This window comes from Lutra lutra, chromosome 2 (genome assembly GCF_902655055.1).
Source record: "Lutra lutra chromosome 2, mLutLut1.2, whole genome shotgun sequence".
In the NCBI taxonomy this organism is placed as follows: domain Eukaryota; kingdom Metazoa; phylum Chordata; class Mammalia; order Carnivora; family Mustelidae; genus Lutra; species Lutra lutra.
Window position 1 is genome coordinate 176,552,324 of NC_062279.1, and position 15,483 is coordinate 176,567,806.

The 15,483-nt window shown below is 49.2% G+C and overlaps 1 protein-coding gene across 1 annotated transcript; it reads right to left on the reverse strand.

Annotated features, from left to right (window-relative positions):
- Positions 1 to 4,212: 4,212 nt before the first annotated feature.
- PHOX2B (paired like homeobox 2B) lies at positions 4,213 to 8,903 on the reverse strand. Its single transcript, XM_047719955.1, has 3 exons — positions 8,470 to 8,903; positions 7,433 to 7,620; positions 4,213 to 6,420 (listed from the first exon to the last, which is right to left on the reverse strand). Exons 1-3 carry the CDS (start codon positions 8,708 to 8,710, stop codon positions 5,905 to 5,907), a joined length of 945 nt encoding a protein of 314 aa, XP_047575911.1. The 5' UTR covers positions 8,711 to 8,903; the 3' UTR covers positions 4,213 to 5,904.
- Positions 8,904 to 15,483: the final 6,580 nt, after the last annotated feature.

The window sequence follows — 15,483 nt, forward strand, 5'->3', positions numbered from 1 at the left end:
GTCATCATTTGTCTGTGTAGCTTTGTGGATACTCACTTTAGAATCAAGGCTAGAAAATTAAGCACTCAGGTGGGCTTTTGCCATTTGTGCCATCCATCTGTCATGGCAGTGATAAATGAGCCTAGAGGTAGACATCTATTCCTAACATCCATTCCAACCGACCGACCAATGTTCCACACTTCATAGATGCAACTGTCCTTTGCCCTTTCATGTTCCGTACCTCTGGCTACTCCTTGTCTTGTTCACTTACCAGAAAGACACCATGAACTATGAATATGTTGGCTTGCAGAGAACATTCTCCCTCCTCCTGGGAATCCCTTTCAGGCCTCCGAGTTCCTTTAGAATCTGGCTGGGATTCTCGTTCCAGCACCACTCCTCCTGTTGTCTCTTCTAAACTTCACCTCCCTTTCTGTGTCTTTTTGCAAAATGAGATGTCCTTCCGGGTCTGGAAATCTGTGACCCCGGTGCTGAAATGAAGTCTTCCTCTTGCAGAAACCATAAAGAGGGTAGGCTGTGGAGGCAAACCAGCGGCAGTTGGATTCCTGTTGCAATATTACCAGCTGTGTGCCCCTGACCTTATTACCTAACTCCCCTCCATGCCTCAGTTTCCTCCTAAGAAAAAATGGGAACTACTTTTCTCATAGGGTAGTTGTGAGGACTCAATCCTTTAAAGCTTGGGGAGCACCTGTGGCTTAGTCTGTACAGCGTCTGACCCTCATGCTGAGGGTTGTGAGTTCACGCCCCACATTGGGTGTGGAGCCTTCTTCTAAAAAATGAAGAGAATATTTAGGGGCACCTAGGAGGCTCAGTCAGTTAAGCAACCGACTCTTGATTTTCGCTCAAGACATGATCTCAGGGTTGTGAGATCCACCCACCCATCATGTCTGGCTCCTGGCTGTGTGGAGCCTGCTTAAGATTTTCTCTCTCCCTCTACCCCTCCCCCGCACAACCTCGTCCATTTGCTCTCTTTTTCTCTTTCTAAAAAAATTTAAAAATTTAAAAAAATAAATGCTTTAAAGCTCGTAAGCTTAAAGATGCCAGGCATAGAATGAGCGTTCAGTAAATACCACTAGTTATTTTCTCAGCCTTTGGCTATGACCGTCACTGTCAGTGAGGTTCTCCAAGGCCAATCTTTACATATTCTTCCCACTCTGTGGTTCCTGGACCATTGACTTCGGTGACAGTGGAGGGCTCTTTTTAATCTTCTGAGGCCTGAGCTAGGGAGATCAAGAAGGATCTAGAAGTTACATCATCATTGTGATCGCCATCATCATCATCATGATCACATCTGACATCTGCTGAAACTTCCTGTTATGCTGATACTTTTCCGTTGTATTTAATCCCACCAACACCCCCCACAGGTCTGTATTATTCTTCTCATCCATAGTTGACAAATCAGGCTCCAGTCACATGGATCTTTTCCCTGAATTGAGGATCATCTCTGTCTAGCCACAGTCTGCTTGCCTAAGGATGTGAGGTGACCACAGAGTAGCGTCTGAGGGGAGCTGTGGACAGCGACTATTTGTCTGGTTTTCTGCTCTCGTCCGAAACCGCTCTGGTTTTCCGGACTCAGCCATCCTGAAAGAGACTTGGCTTAGAGGTGGCCATCTGGCATCAGCTCATGCAGTTTTTGTGAAGTCACATGTGGTCCCAGAGTTGCCAGGAAAAAGGATGCCTTGATGAGCCAAAATGCAAATTCTTTAGGAGAGGAAAAGTGAAAGTGAGCTTGTTCACACTGTGCAGGGCTCCAAGGAAATGACACAACTCCAGAGACACAGTGTCCTGCCACTAGGTTCCAACATATTACAGGGGCATTATTTTGCATTTGATCTTAAACTTGCCTCCGAATAGTTTGCTGCTTTGACCATTATGAGAGGCAGAGGTGACCCAAATTAAAAAGAAGTTGATATTTAAAATACTAAAGCTGGGTGCCTCCAGACATTAGAAATGCAGTCCTCTGGGAAGCTAGAGCGATGCAGGGATGGGAAGCATATTTCCTCATTAATCGCCAGTGTCCCTTATACTGGAGATAAGTTGTTCAAAGCAGGTCAAGGCCAAAAGAATGGGATGTGGGGATGCTTATCTAGTTCGTGCCCATCTGAAAGGATTTCTAGGACCTTAGTTGAGGTTTCTAGAGACTCTTCTTTGGCTATTTGTCTTCCTCTTCGTTCTCTTCCTCCTTTCTTCCTCTATTTGTTATTTCGTTTCTTTCCCCTGGTCTTGCCTTCTCCAGAATGCCTGCCCCACTGTTCCGCCCATCAGCTTGCAGAGGCTTGCTTGGGGTCCCTCAATGCCTAAGGGAAGCCTAATTTTCCTCCAGCCAAGCCTAGGACTTGGTTACCTGGGCTTTGAGTGTTCTTTTCATCTATAAAGTCCTGCTCTTCCTTTTGCCTCTCCCAGACCTTGTAAATTACATTTACGATGGAGGACTGGGGTCTAAGGCCTCTAGCAATTGCTGGCATTTTAGAGCAGCACAATTAATGTCATTGTTTGTTGAATATTGTCTTGGGGAGTCTGCATAGGGCATTTAGAGATAGGGTTTTCTGTTCTGTTTTGTTTTGTTTTGTTTGTTTTGTTTTTAAGAAAGACTATTTAAAAGCCCCTTAGAGAGGCACCTGTGTGGCTCAGTGGGTTAAGCCTCTGCCTTCAGCTCAGGTCATGATCCCAGGGTCCTGGGATCGAGCCCCGCATCAGGCTCTCTGCTCAGCAGGGAGCCTGCTTCCCCACCCCCCTCTCTGCCTGCCTCTCTGCCTACTTGTGATCTCTGTCTGTCAAATAAAATAAATAGAATCTTTAAAAAAAAATCCCTTTAGAAAAACTGTTAGAAGTTAGATAAGATCCAAATATTTAGAAAATTCTAACTGAAACCTGCCTGATTTGATGCAAGCCCCATTTGGATGCAGAAGGTGAAAAATTCTAATAAATTCAAGCCAGATCAGCAGCTAATCCTCAGACCAGAGCCAGCAGACTGCAGGCTCCTCTCAGATGAGGGGAACTGAATCATCTATTGATAAGGCCACAGAAGGAACACACAGGCCTCTGCTTGAAGAAGGTGGCCCAACCAAAGAGCTCAAGGAGGAAGCAGAATGCCATTTGGGGGCTGTGGTGATGATTCCTTCCATCTAAAAGGGGATCACTGAAGCTGCCAGCCCTCCCCCCCACCCCACACTGCCACCACACACTCACCTGTTCCCAAAGTAGTCCCAATTCTGGAACCTTCCTGTTTGGGTTTCTTAAAGTATCATTCAGTGGTTCTCATATCCTCCATAGAGCTCATTAAAACATATATTCCTGCCCCTGAGTCCAGAGTTTCTGACTCGGTAGATCTGGAATGGAGTCTAAGAATTCGTGTGTCAAACAAGTTCCCAAGTGATGTTGGTGCTGCTGGTCCAGGGACAACACTTGGGGAACCACTGGTGTAGTTCATGGGCAGGCTCTGGAATCAGATCTCTTGGGTTCAAAGACCAGCCCCATCACTCACACACAGGAGCCTCTTGAGCAAGTTAACTTTTCTGTTGCCTTAGCATCTTATCTGTTTAAAAGAAAAATAAATATAGGAATTGTACCTGCTTCCGGGTGTTGTTTGGGGAGTAGATGAGATAATGCATGGAAAGCCAAAACTGCTACAGGCCAGTGCTCACTAATTCAGTGGCTGCCCATGTGTTATTTCTCCAAACACACCAACATTGCAGAGGTGTTCTCAGGCCAACAACCATCCTGAGTCACTTGCCCACACAGAGACCTTCCGGGCTGCTGGCATTCTGCAGGGCTTAAGGAAGCTGGACCACTTGGACTTCACCAGATGCCATTGGTCCTGAAAGCACATATACACAAATCCTCACTTCTGAGTCTTTCTCGAAACAAGGTATCTGAAACCTGCTTTCACTGCCACTGAGCCCTCTGGCCTCAGCCTAAGCACCCATGTGAACATTTTTATCAACACACTGGTATCCTTTCGTGCTCCGTGACTGACAGACAAACACGGGCCAGAGTCTCTTGCCTGCTATCCCAAGCACTAAATTTTATATTGGCTGAATTTTGCTGAGTGAATTTAGACTTCCAGCAGCCTCGGAGGCTTCTGGATATTTTGTACAATTTCCTCTTCTTCTGTTCACTTTTACCGTTTCTAAAATTAAATTAAGAAAACAAAACAAAAACGAATCAAGGAAAAGTCAGAAGAGTTCAATTGCTAGACTTGCTTTTTGTTTTTATTATCAACAATCAAGTTAATGGTACACTCTTGGAAAACTATATGCACATGTAGAAATATTTCCCTTTTAAATAGAAGCATTCATTATAACACATATAAATAAATTTGAAAATCTGAAACATAACTTATAACGCTTATGTTCACAAACAGAGTCCCAACAAGAAGAAAAAAGAAATCAGACAGACATGCACCTGATAACAAAAATATATACCATTGTCTGAACCGTGGTCTCTCTAAACACAAAGGAATTGAACCCGTGAGAACCTTATTACTCCATAAAGACACGCCATAGAGACTACAAGAAGAGAAAAACATTATACGGTCACGTAGAGGAGACGGTCTGTACTGATATTAACACGATACAATTCAGTCACAGAACACAGTTGTAGAAAGACACCGAAAAAGTTAAAGCCTCAACATTCAACTAATATCTATAGTTTGTGCCTTTTAAAATAAAAAACAAAAAACAAAAAAACAAAAATCCCAACAGAGATGTCTAATCTGCTTGAAGAATGGAATCATCAATATACAGTCCATCCACCATACAGGATGTGAGTCCATTTCGGATCAAACAGAAATGCAAACCGAGACGCTTCTGCAACCTTGTGCGGACGCCTTTCTCGGCTCGGTTGAATTCTCCGCAGCCAGTTGCGTGGACTGCAATTGACTCGAATCCAAAGCAGTGCCAAAAAGTTCGGTAAAAGCTGGTGGAAGAAGAAAATGCCGGTGGGGGTGACTGGAGAGAAAAAAAGGGAAGAGCTGCGAAATAGGAGACCGTTTGCAGAGTTTGTGGATGAAAAGGCATCTCATGTAAGGGCATCTTCAAGGGCCGAGTGGCTGCAAAGAGCCGGGGTTGGGAGTTGCCACTGTGTGGGGTTAGGATGCGCTAATGGCGGGATGGTGTCTGGCGAGGTGGGACAGGCAGGCGGGAGCGAGGAAGTCACCTTGGCCGCGGGGACAGTCCGCTGGAGTCATCGCCCGCGGCAGCGCGAGCCCAAGGACACGAGGGGAAGGAGGGCTGAAGGCATCCCATCCCTCACTCTCCCTTGAGGAGGAGCCCCAAGGGGGTGGGCTGTCAGGAGGGGTCCACAAGACAGACCCGGCTAGCTTCAGCCTCCCTTCTCCCCACCTTCCTTGTTTCCCCTCGGATTTTAACACCTTTCCGGGTGGATTGTTGGCTTGTTTTTGAAGTGATTGCTGCCTTCCTGATTTTTTTTTTTTTTTTCCAATTGGGGGGATTTTTTTTTTCTCTTTTTCTAAGCAAGTCACTGAGTCGGTTGTGCTCCCCCCCCCATTCATCTCTCCCTGTCACCTGCTCGGGCCTCAGACACACATTCCCCGAGACAGACAGACACCGACACGCAGACACAGCCCCCCTGAGAGTGCCCCCGAGCCCGGCCGCGCTGCTCGCACCTCGCGGTCAGCAGGCGGAGCCCTGGCCGGTCTGCGAGGCCCCTGAGGCAGGTGCGAAGCTAGGGAAGTTTTGAGTTTTGATTCGTTGGGGGTTTGGGGGGATTCAGGATGGGGGTAGGAGAGGGGTTGAAATGGGGGCGACGCCATGTTCTCTTTATTCGTATCGCGATGACGTTAGGCCCTCCGTGGAAAGCCTCAGCAGCAGCGACGACCGTAGCCTGGAGCCCACCCGCTCGCCCGCCCGGCCCGGCTCGCCCGCCGCCGCCGCGGCGCGTCCCAGATCAGAACATACTGCTCTTCACTAAGGCGGCTTTGGCGCCGTTGGGTCTTTGGAGGGAAGATAGGACGCTGGCGAAGGGGCCCCCGAGCGAATCCGGGATGGAGGTGATGGGGCCGGGGCCGGGAGCCCAGCCTTGTCCAGGGCCCCCGGCCGCCGCCAGGCCCCCGGCCGCAGCCGCCGCCGCCGCCGCTGCCGCCGCCGCCGCCGCCGCCGCCGCCGCCGCCGCGCCGCCCTTGCCGGGTTCGCCTCCCGGGCCCCCGGGCCCCGCCGCCCCCGGGGCTCCTGCCGGGCTGGGCCCGCCGCCGCCGCCGCCGCTCGCCCCGCAGCTGGGAGTGGGGTTGGGGTTGGGGCCGGGGCCCCCCGTGCTGTCCGGGTCGGTGCTCTTGGCCTCTTTGCTCTCGTCGTCCCGGGACGAGTCGGACTTCTTCCCCGAAGAGCCGTTCTTGGCCGCGGCCGCGGCGGCCGCTGCCGCGCGCTCCTGCTTGCGGAACTTGGCGCGGCGGTTCTGGAACCACACCTGGCCCGAGAGGAGAGGAGAGGAGAGGAGAGGAGAGGCGGTGAAGCAGGGAAAGGAAGAAGGAAAGGGGGAAGCAAAGCGCGGGTTAGGACGGCCCACGTTCCATTTCCGCTTGTTTTAAAGTCCAAGCGCCGCGGTACACCCCGCCACCAAGTCTGCCCCCTCCCTTGTCGCCCTTCCGTCTTCGGAGAAACTTTCTTAGGGTCACCTGAGCATTCCAGGGAAATGATTGCTTGCAGGACAGGCTAAAAGGCCCCAGGTCCCAGAAAGGCCCTAAAACGGAAGCCTTTATTCTGGCGGGCCTTTGCTCAGTCTGTTTCTTGAACCACCCCACAGTCGCCATACCCCCCACGCCGCAGGTCTAAGGTTAAACGCTAATTGGTAGAAGGAGGAGGGGGGTCCCCGGTTTGATGCTCGCCGCCCGTCCTGGCCTTTGGGCCTGATATAGCGTACAATGGGGCTCACCTGGAGAGGCGCCTTGGCCAGCTCGTGAGTGCACCTGTTTCCCTAAAAGGTTAGAGTTAGCCGCGGTTCGTGACCTTCATGGAGTCACAGCCCCTTTGCCAATGTGATCCAAGCCATAGTTACCGGGAAAATGCACCTCTACTCCATGGTTTCAAGTTAAAAGAGCTTGAGCGAGGAGGCAGAAAAACAAAAACAAAAAAACCCCAAGTCTAATACGGGGGCAAAGTCTGCACTCCTCCCACAAGTCACTTCCTGTCCTGCAAAAGCCTTGCTCTTTCACGTCCCAAGACCCCGAAAGTCTCTGCAGGACTACACGAGGTGGGGAAAAAGCTTTGCTGCTGTGCACAGATAAACGAGAGCGCGCACCCTAACCCTTCCTCGCGTACACAGTCCCTCCGAATTTGGCCTCTGTTCCGCCCTGGGTCCCGGGCCCTTGTCTTTGAAAAGCCCGGGTATTCCGAACCTTCAGGAGCACCGCCCGGTCCCCGCCACCGTACCGTACCGGGCTCGGGGCGGCGAAGCAGGGTCGGTTTGTGGGCGCGCGTACCTGGACTCGCGCTTCGGTGAGGTCGATCTTCAGGGCCAGCTCCTCCCGGGTATAGATGTCGGGGTAGTGCGTCTCTGCGAAGACCCTCTCCAGCTCCTTGAGCTGCGCACTAGTGAAAGTGGTGCGGATGCGCCGCTGCTTGCGCTTCTCGTTGAGGCCGCCGTGGTCGGTGAAGAGTTTGTAAGGAACTGGGGGGACGACAGAGGGGACGGAGTGTGAGCAAAACTGTCTGGAGCGCGAGAGCGCCGCGGAGCCGGAATGTGGGGACTCCCAAGGTCAGGTAGCACTAGAGCGGCCACCGACGCCGGCGCGGGGGACTGGCTGACAGTCACTGCCGAGAAAAACCGAGCGAATTAGTTGAATACCGAAACCGGCGAACTGCGGGCTTTGGCGGGGTCCCTCTTGGCACAAGCGCCTTTGGGTGGATTGGAAGAGCTCACTGGGGACGGCCGAGGGCCGGGACGCGGGATAATGCTTTGGTGAGGAAAAGCGAAAGAGGAAAAAAGTCCAAAAACATCAGTCGGAGCATCAGGGAACCGGGGAAGAAGTTACCCAACACTCCCACTGTTGGAACTTTTCAGTTCTCAGAAGTTGACCCTGCCCAAAAGTTGGGGGAAAGTGCTGCAAAAAAATAATAATAAATTAAAGAAATAATCATAAAAATGACCAGCCCAAAAGGTGTGAGCCGCTGTCGGTTCTTAAAAAGAGAGAGAGACACTGCCAGTAATGAGCTTTACTCTTTGTTATTTAATTATTTTCTAAGCTTTACGTCTCATCGCAAAGTAAATAAATTATGCCTATCATTTTGGCAGCTTAAGATAATTTTGTTGGCGGTTCGGGTGTGACTAGGATAGTGTAACCCTGTAAGTGAATTACCCCTCCCTGCAATCGCTTCTAACGTGATAAATTCTTTCATTTGTGTAAGCAAATTTCGTTTGGTAAATACTAAACACATTTCCATTTTCAAATGCAATCAAGGCTTCCTATATACGAGCGGAAAGGCGGCTTCCTCCGCTGAGAAAGCTGGCGGTCCTTACCTGCGGCGTACGGACTGCTCTGGTGGTCCCTGAGGGTGCCGAGGCTGCAGGATCCCGGCGTGAGGGACGGGCAGCCGGACGTGGCCCCAAAAGTGGTCCTTATCGGGTTATACTGGAAGCCACTGGCCTGGCTGCAGGAACTGAAGTCCGCATAGGCTGAAGCCAGGCTCGAGGTGTCCATCCCAGCCATACAGGACTCGTAGGCAGAGGAATTGAGGTAAGAATATTCCATTTTATACATTGAAAAGGCTCTGGATGGCTCAGCCAAGTGGAAAAATGGAATAAAAGATGGGTATGGAGAAGGTGGCTGGAGTGGGGAGATGTGCACAGCTCAACGCCTGCCTCCAAACTGGCCTCCTTACTACCAGCAGAGCCTAGTTTTATGAAAAAGCCTCCTATGAGATGCCTTGTCTGAGGTCTCTAGAGCATATAGTCCTCATAATAAACTTGGCTCTTTCCACTTGGACAATAGCAAAGCGGTTGGTCTTATTGCTGGCGCTTTTTACATGACAATAACTCATCCGTCTATTGGGCTGGCACTGGGGAACTGAGCTGTCCAACCTCCCTATCATTGATTCCTGCATCTCTAATTAGAATTTAATACCACACCATTACGCACCGAGCCCCTGATCCTCCCTTCTAACCAGCTCCTGCCCTTTAATTCAATCACACTACTTGGAAATAATGAAAGTTGGGTGACGATTCTCCCTGATCCAATTTCCCCGAGCTTTTAAGCCTTTTTAACTGATCATATACCTTGGGCATAAATTGAGATAGTGTGTGTGTTTCCCCCCTTCTTCGTCCTCTTTTTTTTTTCCCCCTTCGGTTAGGGAGAAGAAACCTTGATGTCATAGAAAACCTGTTTTGTAAGAGCGTTACACGCTCAATTTAACAACAAGCCTACCCCCCGAAGTGCATGAAATGTTATAAAGGACTGGGACATTGGCAAGACTCAGGCACCCCGTAACATAGAGTAAGTGGGCCAAGGGGGTTTATGTGAAGGATAAGAGGATTTCTTTAAAATACACCTGGTAGAGGGGGTTAAAAAAAAAAAAAAGAGCATCTTATAAATTGCATTTCTTGTCTCAGCTTAACATGCTTTTCTAGGGACTCCGCTTACACAGCTGTTTAAAAAATAAAGGCACATCTGAGTAAAGCTCTTGAATGTGACACATCTGGACTGTCTCTGCAGAGGGCTTCTTTGCGGTCCGCTCTGTGTCTTTCTGCATTTGCTCAAGGTTTGCATTCTGTTGCTTTGGAGGGTCTGTGCGGTTGTTGATTTTAATTACGCCATGACTGACAAGCGGGCATGAAGTCTCCCCAAACGTGTCTCCTCTTCCATCCCTCTCCGGCACTCTCCTCTTTTATCACCTACACTTTTTCAGGTGCCCCCCAGTCCGCCGAAGACCCGGGGCTTCGCAAAGAGGATTGCCTACCGCTTGCCCTTTAGGTTTGTTGACTGCAGTGAGTGAAATCTTTGCTCTCAAAATGCCCAGGCTCCAGGTCGAGCTCTTTCCTTCTCCAACTCCTCAGGCTCTTGGGTGCTGGCTGGAAGGTACAGACAAAGAAGTGAACAGTGATTTGTGGACCTCGGTGGCCCCATGATTTAAGTGGAGGGTAATTTTCATTTGGTTCGTTAGGCTCTAGCAGAATAAGGAAAACTATTTCATTAAACCCTTCCTCTCGGTGGACAAGAGGAGGAATGCTTAGTTGAATCGCCGGGTGGTGTAAACAAACCCTAGATATTTTATATGAATTAAATGTGTAGATAATTAGTTTTATTGCATTCATTACCCCCTTTATGTGCTCTGTAACAAGTCAGTAATTAAAGTAACAAACTCATAAAGTCTTTATAGGGGCATTTAGGCGTTCAGTGTTTGCCAAACTAAGTGGTTTAATTCGATGCTAGTGCTGGGGAGTGGATGGGCGCCCGCTCTCCACTGCCACCGTGTTTTATTGCGCTCTGAACTGCAGCGGACGCAGTAATGGATTAAACAGGGACAGCAGCCCCCCCAGCCTTGTGCTTCTCTGCTGGGTGAGTTTCAGGTTGATTTCAGGTGATGGCTATCCCCCCGAACGTTCGCAAGACCTAATGTCTGCAGTACAGGCAGCGGGGACCCGCCGAGCAGCCTGGTGATAGTTTTATGGGGAGGGCTGATAGTTTTATTGCAGTTGTATGTGGTACAATGCGTATTTGATAAAGAAGGGCCCTTGGTGACCAGTGCGCACGTTTTTGTGCACGGGGGTGAAATGAAAATAAATGTGTACAAGGTTGTACTGCGGCGAGAAACAAATTGCAACGCTCTAAATGGTTTTTCTTTATGGTCACCAGACAAGAGGAGAAAAGAGATGCAAACATCTGTCTTCAGTCCCCTAAACCTAAAGGCCAGCAAAGACGGATGGGAATCCGAGTGTTATTACAGTGGGGATTTGTCTTTATTTATCCCGTTCTCATGAATATGAATCTGCATTTAGACCGGGAGGTGGCTGTGCCCCTTCCGTGGCTACACATGGAATTTCCCCACTCTTATTTACACCTCCCACCCTTTAAGGGAGGTGGAGGATAGGTCGTCAAGCTTAGGGCTGCGATTGTCCAGGTTTCTAGAATCCTTCGAACTTTTGTGTGTGTGTGGGGGGGTGCCTCTTGGTTTTCCCGACGCGACCCCGCTGCCGCAGGCCCGCTTTCAGAGGGTGTGGATGTGGGGAGCACTGGCCCGGGGTGCACTCGGCTAGCCTAGCCGGCTCCTCCCGCTCACGCGGAATCTCCCCGCGTTTCTCTGCGGAAGAGTGACACTGTGTCTGGGAGGGGACCTGTTTTGGCTTCCAGGCCCTTGGCTAGCCAATAACCAGGCTTACACTTCTCTGGCCGCCCCCCCCCCACCCTATGCCCCCCCCCCCCCCCCCAGTGTAGGCCAATTACACCTTGCGTCCCAATTTGCAGACGGTCCCCAGAGGCCCCTCTAGCCCTTGGGGCGGAGGCGGCCGCGGACCCGGACTGTGAGGGGAGCTCGGAGGAGCAAGGCTTCTGCCCACAGCTCTTGAGGGCGGTGGCTCTTGAGCGACGATGTAGGACTTCGGGATTTAGTCGGTGCAGGAGGGCAGTCCCTGTGCGCAGGAGCTTGGCGTAGTGGGTGCTGTGTGCTGCTCTGCGGAGCTGGATCTGGAGGCTTCTGAGGGTGACACCGGGAGAAGCCAGGGGAGCGGGGCGAGGACTGCCCAAGGCTCCTGAGCAAGGGAGGTGCGAGGCCGCTGGGGGGTGCCGGGGCGCGGTGGGATGTGAGGGGCTGGCCGGGCCGGGGCCGGAGCTGGGCACTGCCTCGCGCTCCCCGCGGCCCCGGGGGCTGGGTTTCTCCCTGCCCTGCCCGCGGCGGCTCCCACCCGCCTCCCTCCCCTTCTCCCCCGCCCAGCCGCCCCAGCCCTCTCCCCGTTGCCCCGGTCGGCCCGGCCTTCCTCCAGGCGCCCCCTGCCGCCCGGCCTCGCTGGGTCGGGGTGCTGTGCGCCTCCTTCTCTTTGTACCGGGGGACTTTTCAGCGCCCGTACCGCACGGTCGGATGAGCAAATGCGCTTGACTTCATTTTCCCCTTTGTAGGCCTTGTAGGTTTATTTTGTTCAGTGTCACCGTCCCTCTTCCCACCCCACCCCACCCCCACCGTCCCTGGCCCGTCGTCCCCTCTGTGGATCTTTTGTGGCCCGGGGTCCTGCTTCTGCTCCGAAGATGAAAGGCTTGCGGGGCTGGGCCAGACCGGAGCCCCAGCCCCAGCGCCCTGTTTTGTTAGAGTTGTGCTTTCTACACGCGAGCTCTCCCCTAAAAGTTGTACCAAATGGTTAATTTAATTATTCCAACTATAGACCAACTGCTTCAGCAGCCTCCACCACGCGTCTGGGAGGAAAAAAGAAACCATCTATAAGAAATAATCTAATAAAAGTGAAGTGTAGAAAAACCCCTCCTGATTTTCAACCGGCACAAATAGAATTAGAGCTTCAGCATCCTTTTCCCAAACAGACCTTTTGTCCAGATCACAACTTCAGCCAACCAGCAATGTGTACAGTGCCTGCTATTTATTTTAATAGAGGCGGGTGGGTAGCGGAGATGGATTGATAGATAAATGACTGCATGGATAGATGGATGGTTTGATCCATCTTCCTCTGACTTCCCTTTCTTAATATGTGTACACGGTTGATTTTTTTTCCCCTGCCGATTTTCTGAATCAATAATGGAAAGGCAATGCTGTGTGGTAAAAGAAAGAAAGAAAAAAGGCATTTAAAGCACCCAAAAAAAGGGGAGGGGGGGGACTACCAGCATATATACCATGAGAAAAAAAAAAAAATGTTTACATGCAACCCAGTACCAAATGAAAAAGGTTGAAAGTTTAAAAGAAACTTTTCTTTCCTTTTCTTCGCCATTCATAGGAGGGTTTCTTTTTCTTCTGCTTTTTTTCCTTGAAAGTCAGAAAGAATGTTAGAAGACAAGGAAACAAAACAGCAAACAAAATGCCATTGTATTGTAGTAGCGATTCATGGGAAAACGCTTGTCAGCCTCCTAATGCCTCACTCCTAGGAGGCTGTTTTGAGGCTGTTTCACCGCAGGCAAAGCACAATAACATGGGAATGAATAAAATATTAAATACCAGTGAGAGTTTCAGAGGAATTTTCTTTTTGATTGCTTTATTTGATACTGCATCCAAATTATCCCGGCACAGTGAGGCCACTGACTACCAAAGTCTCCCCTCAGAACCAACAGCTCTCTCAACCAGAGAATTAAAAGGCGAGATTTGTCCTTGGGTTTCTCCACAAAGATTTCTGCAGGCGGCAGCCTTTCCCATTCACCTGCACTAAGAAAATATCCTAACCGGAATTTATTGAGACAACGTTTCCCCAGAATGTCAAGCAAGCCAACCAGGGCATCCCCAAGTATGAAGATCCACGTATAAAGACCCCTCCTAGCATTTTAGCATTTTTTTCCACATTTCCCATTTGCCTAGCAACCGTAATACACATGTTTCATAATAGAAATTCTTTGTATTTCTGGTAACTAACCTCCTGGCACTGTGGGACTAACAATTATTAACTGATTGACAATAGTGCATGCAAAGCAATTAGCACAGCACTTGGCACCTGGAAAGAATCCAGTGAGTGTTAGACACTGGGTTTGATGATGGTGGTGAAGACGATGAAGATGATGATGGTGATGATGATGGTAGAGTCTCCTTGAACTGCACATTAAACACTTTGGAATTTAGACTGCATGGACCCTGTCTTTCCTATTGCGTGTTTACAATGCGTATGAAAGAGCAGGTTCTAACATATCAAATGAGAGGAAATAAACAATCGGGCAGAAAATTTCTCTTTTAAGAATTTACTAGAAGACATGTATGTATAGAAGTTACTTATGTGTTTTGTCTTACTTTTTATACAGGATTTTATACAGGATTAATGTGGTGCTTTACTCCTGCATATAAATATTGTGTGTCCAGGGTCGTGTCACTTTAAAAGGCATCTGCCCTGAGTTGGCTACGTGGATTTGGGTTGGAGCTTATGGCCAACTCATAGATGAATTTCTGCATTTAAATTCATTCCAGAGACACCCCATATGTATGTGCTAGCCTCCATGGAGCTGATGGGTTACAGATCTCCAGTATGTATCTTTTTAAGGACATCATCATGGAAGAGCCCCGTTCTACTTCTCTTGTCTCCCCCACCAATGTCATGATTAGCAGAAGGGGCTGCCTGTTACCTTTTTTTTTTTTTTTTTGCTAGAGTTTGGTTAACAGTAGTAACATCTGCTGGGCTGGTGGTGGGGAGACATGGGGCATTTGATCAGAGTCACAGATGTAAAAGTGACATCTGCTTGTAACAAAGAAAGGAGAAACAAAATTAAATTAGGCAGGGAGGCCTTTCTGTCTGAACCAAAAAAGAAAAAAAAAACCTATTTGAAAAAGGAGGGGAAAAAATAATCATGAGTGATCATGCAGAAGAGCATTTAGGGAGAGGACAATGATTTTCCAGGCCAGCAGCTGCCTGAGTAACTAGAATGGCAACGTCCTAAGGTAGCAATGTCCTGAGACTTTGAAGGCATTTGCTTATGCTCCAGAGAAAAGGATCAGGTAAGATGATTCTTCTAGGCTAAGCAGTGTCCTGACCTGTGTGATCATACAGTGAGCTGAGAAATCATTTTCAGGTCGAGGACAGAAAGAGAGTGGAGAGAACGCTTCTGAAGTTAATACATATCCCTGTATATTTAGGGATGAGTTTGGGCAAAAACAGACCTTCATTTCATAGCTATGTTTAAAGTCCTAAGAATGAGCCAGTTTTTCACTGGGTTTATATGTGTGCCTAGAAGATGGCATTTGGCGTTTAAAACTGCCCAAACAGTGCCTGAAATAGGGCTCAGTTGGGGAGTAGTGTGTACAGAGAAGCAATATGTTTAACATCCTCCTGATCTTTATGCTAGGAAACCACAAGTATTACCAAGGAGCATCCTTTTATTTTTTCCCCTATAATTACCTCTTAAATTTCTCCAAGTGGAATAGATTATGATAGCTTTATATAAGTTAATTTCACAATGGTACAAATCACTGAACCAGATTCCCTCAACTTCCTACTTCCCAGTCTATAAATGGATTGATACCTGTGCCCACTTGCTTCTCCATTGTTCCCTACTGTATCCGGGAGGAAAGCCTTGTCTAACCTAAAGCCCACTCTTCCACCATGCTTTACAGTCCAGTCTCTCCCACCGGCTTGGAGACCTTACCCAATTCCTCTTCTTAGGAACCTTCAGACACTCATGCTCATCTGGGTATATCCTGCATCATATAAACGTGCTCAGGCTGCACTCCTACTCATAACTAACCAACAAACACTATTTTCTTCCTTGGCTACACCCTCACCACCACCGCCATTTATCTACCTCCTCTACTTTACAGTCAAATATCTTGAAAGAGTTGTCTGGTGTTCTCATTCCTTCTATTTCTTTATGTCTCAGTCACTCATAGCTTCCTCTGACATGGCTCCCAC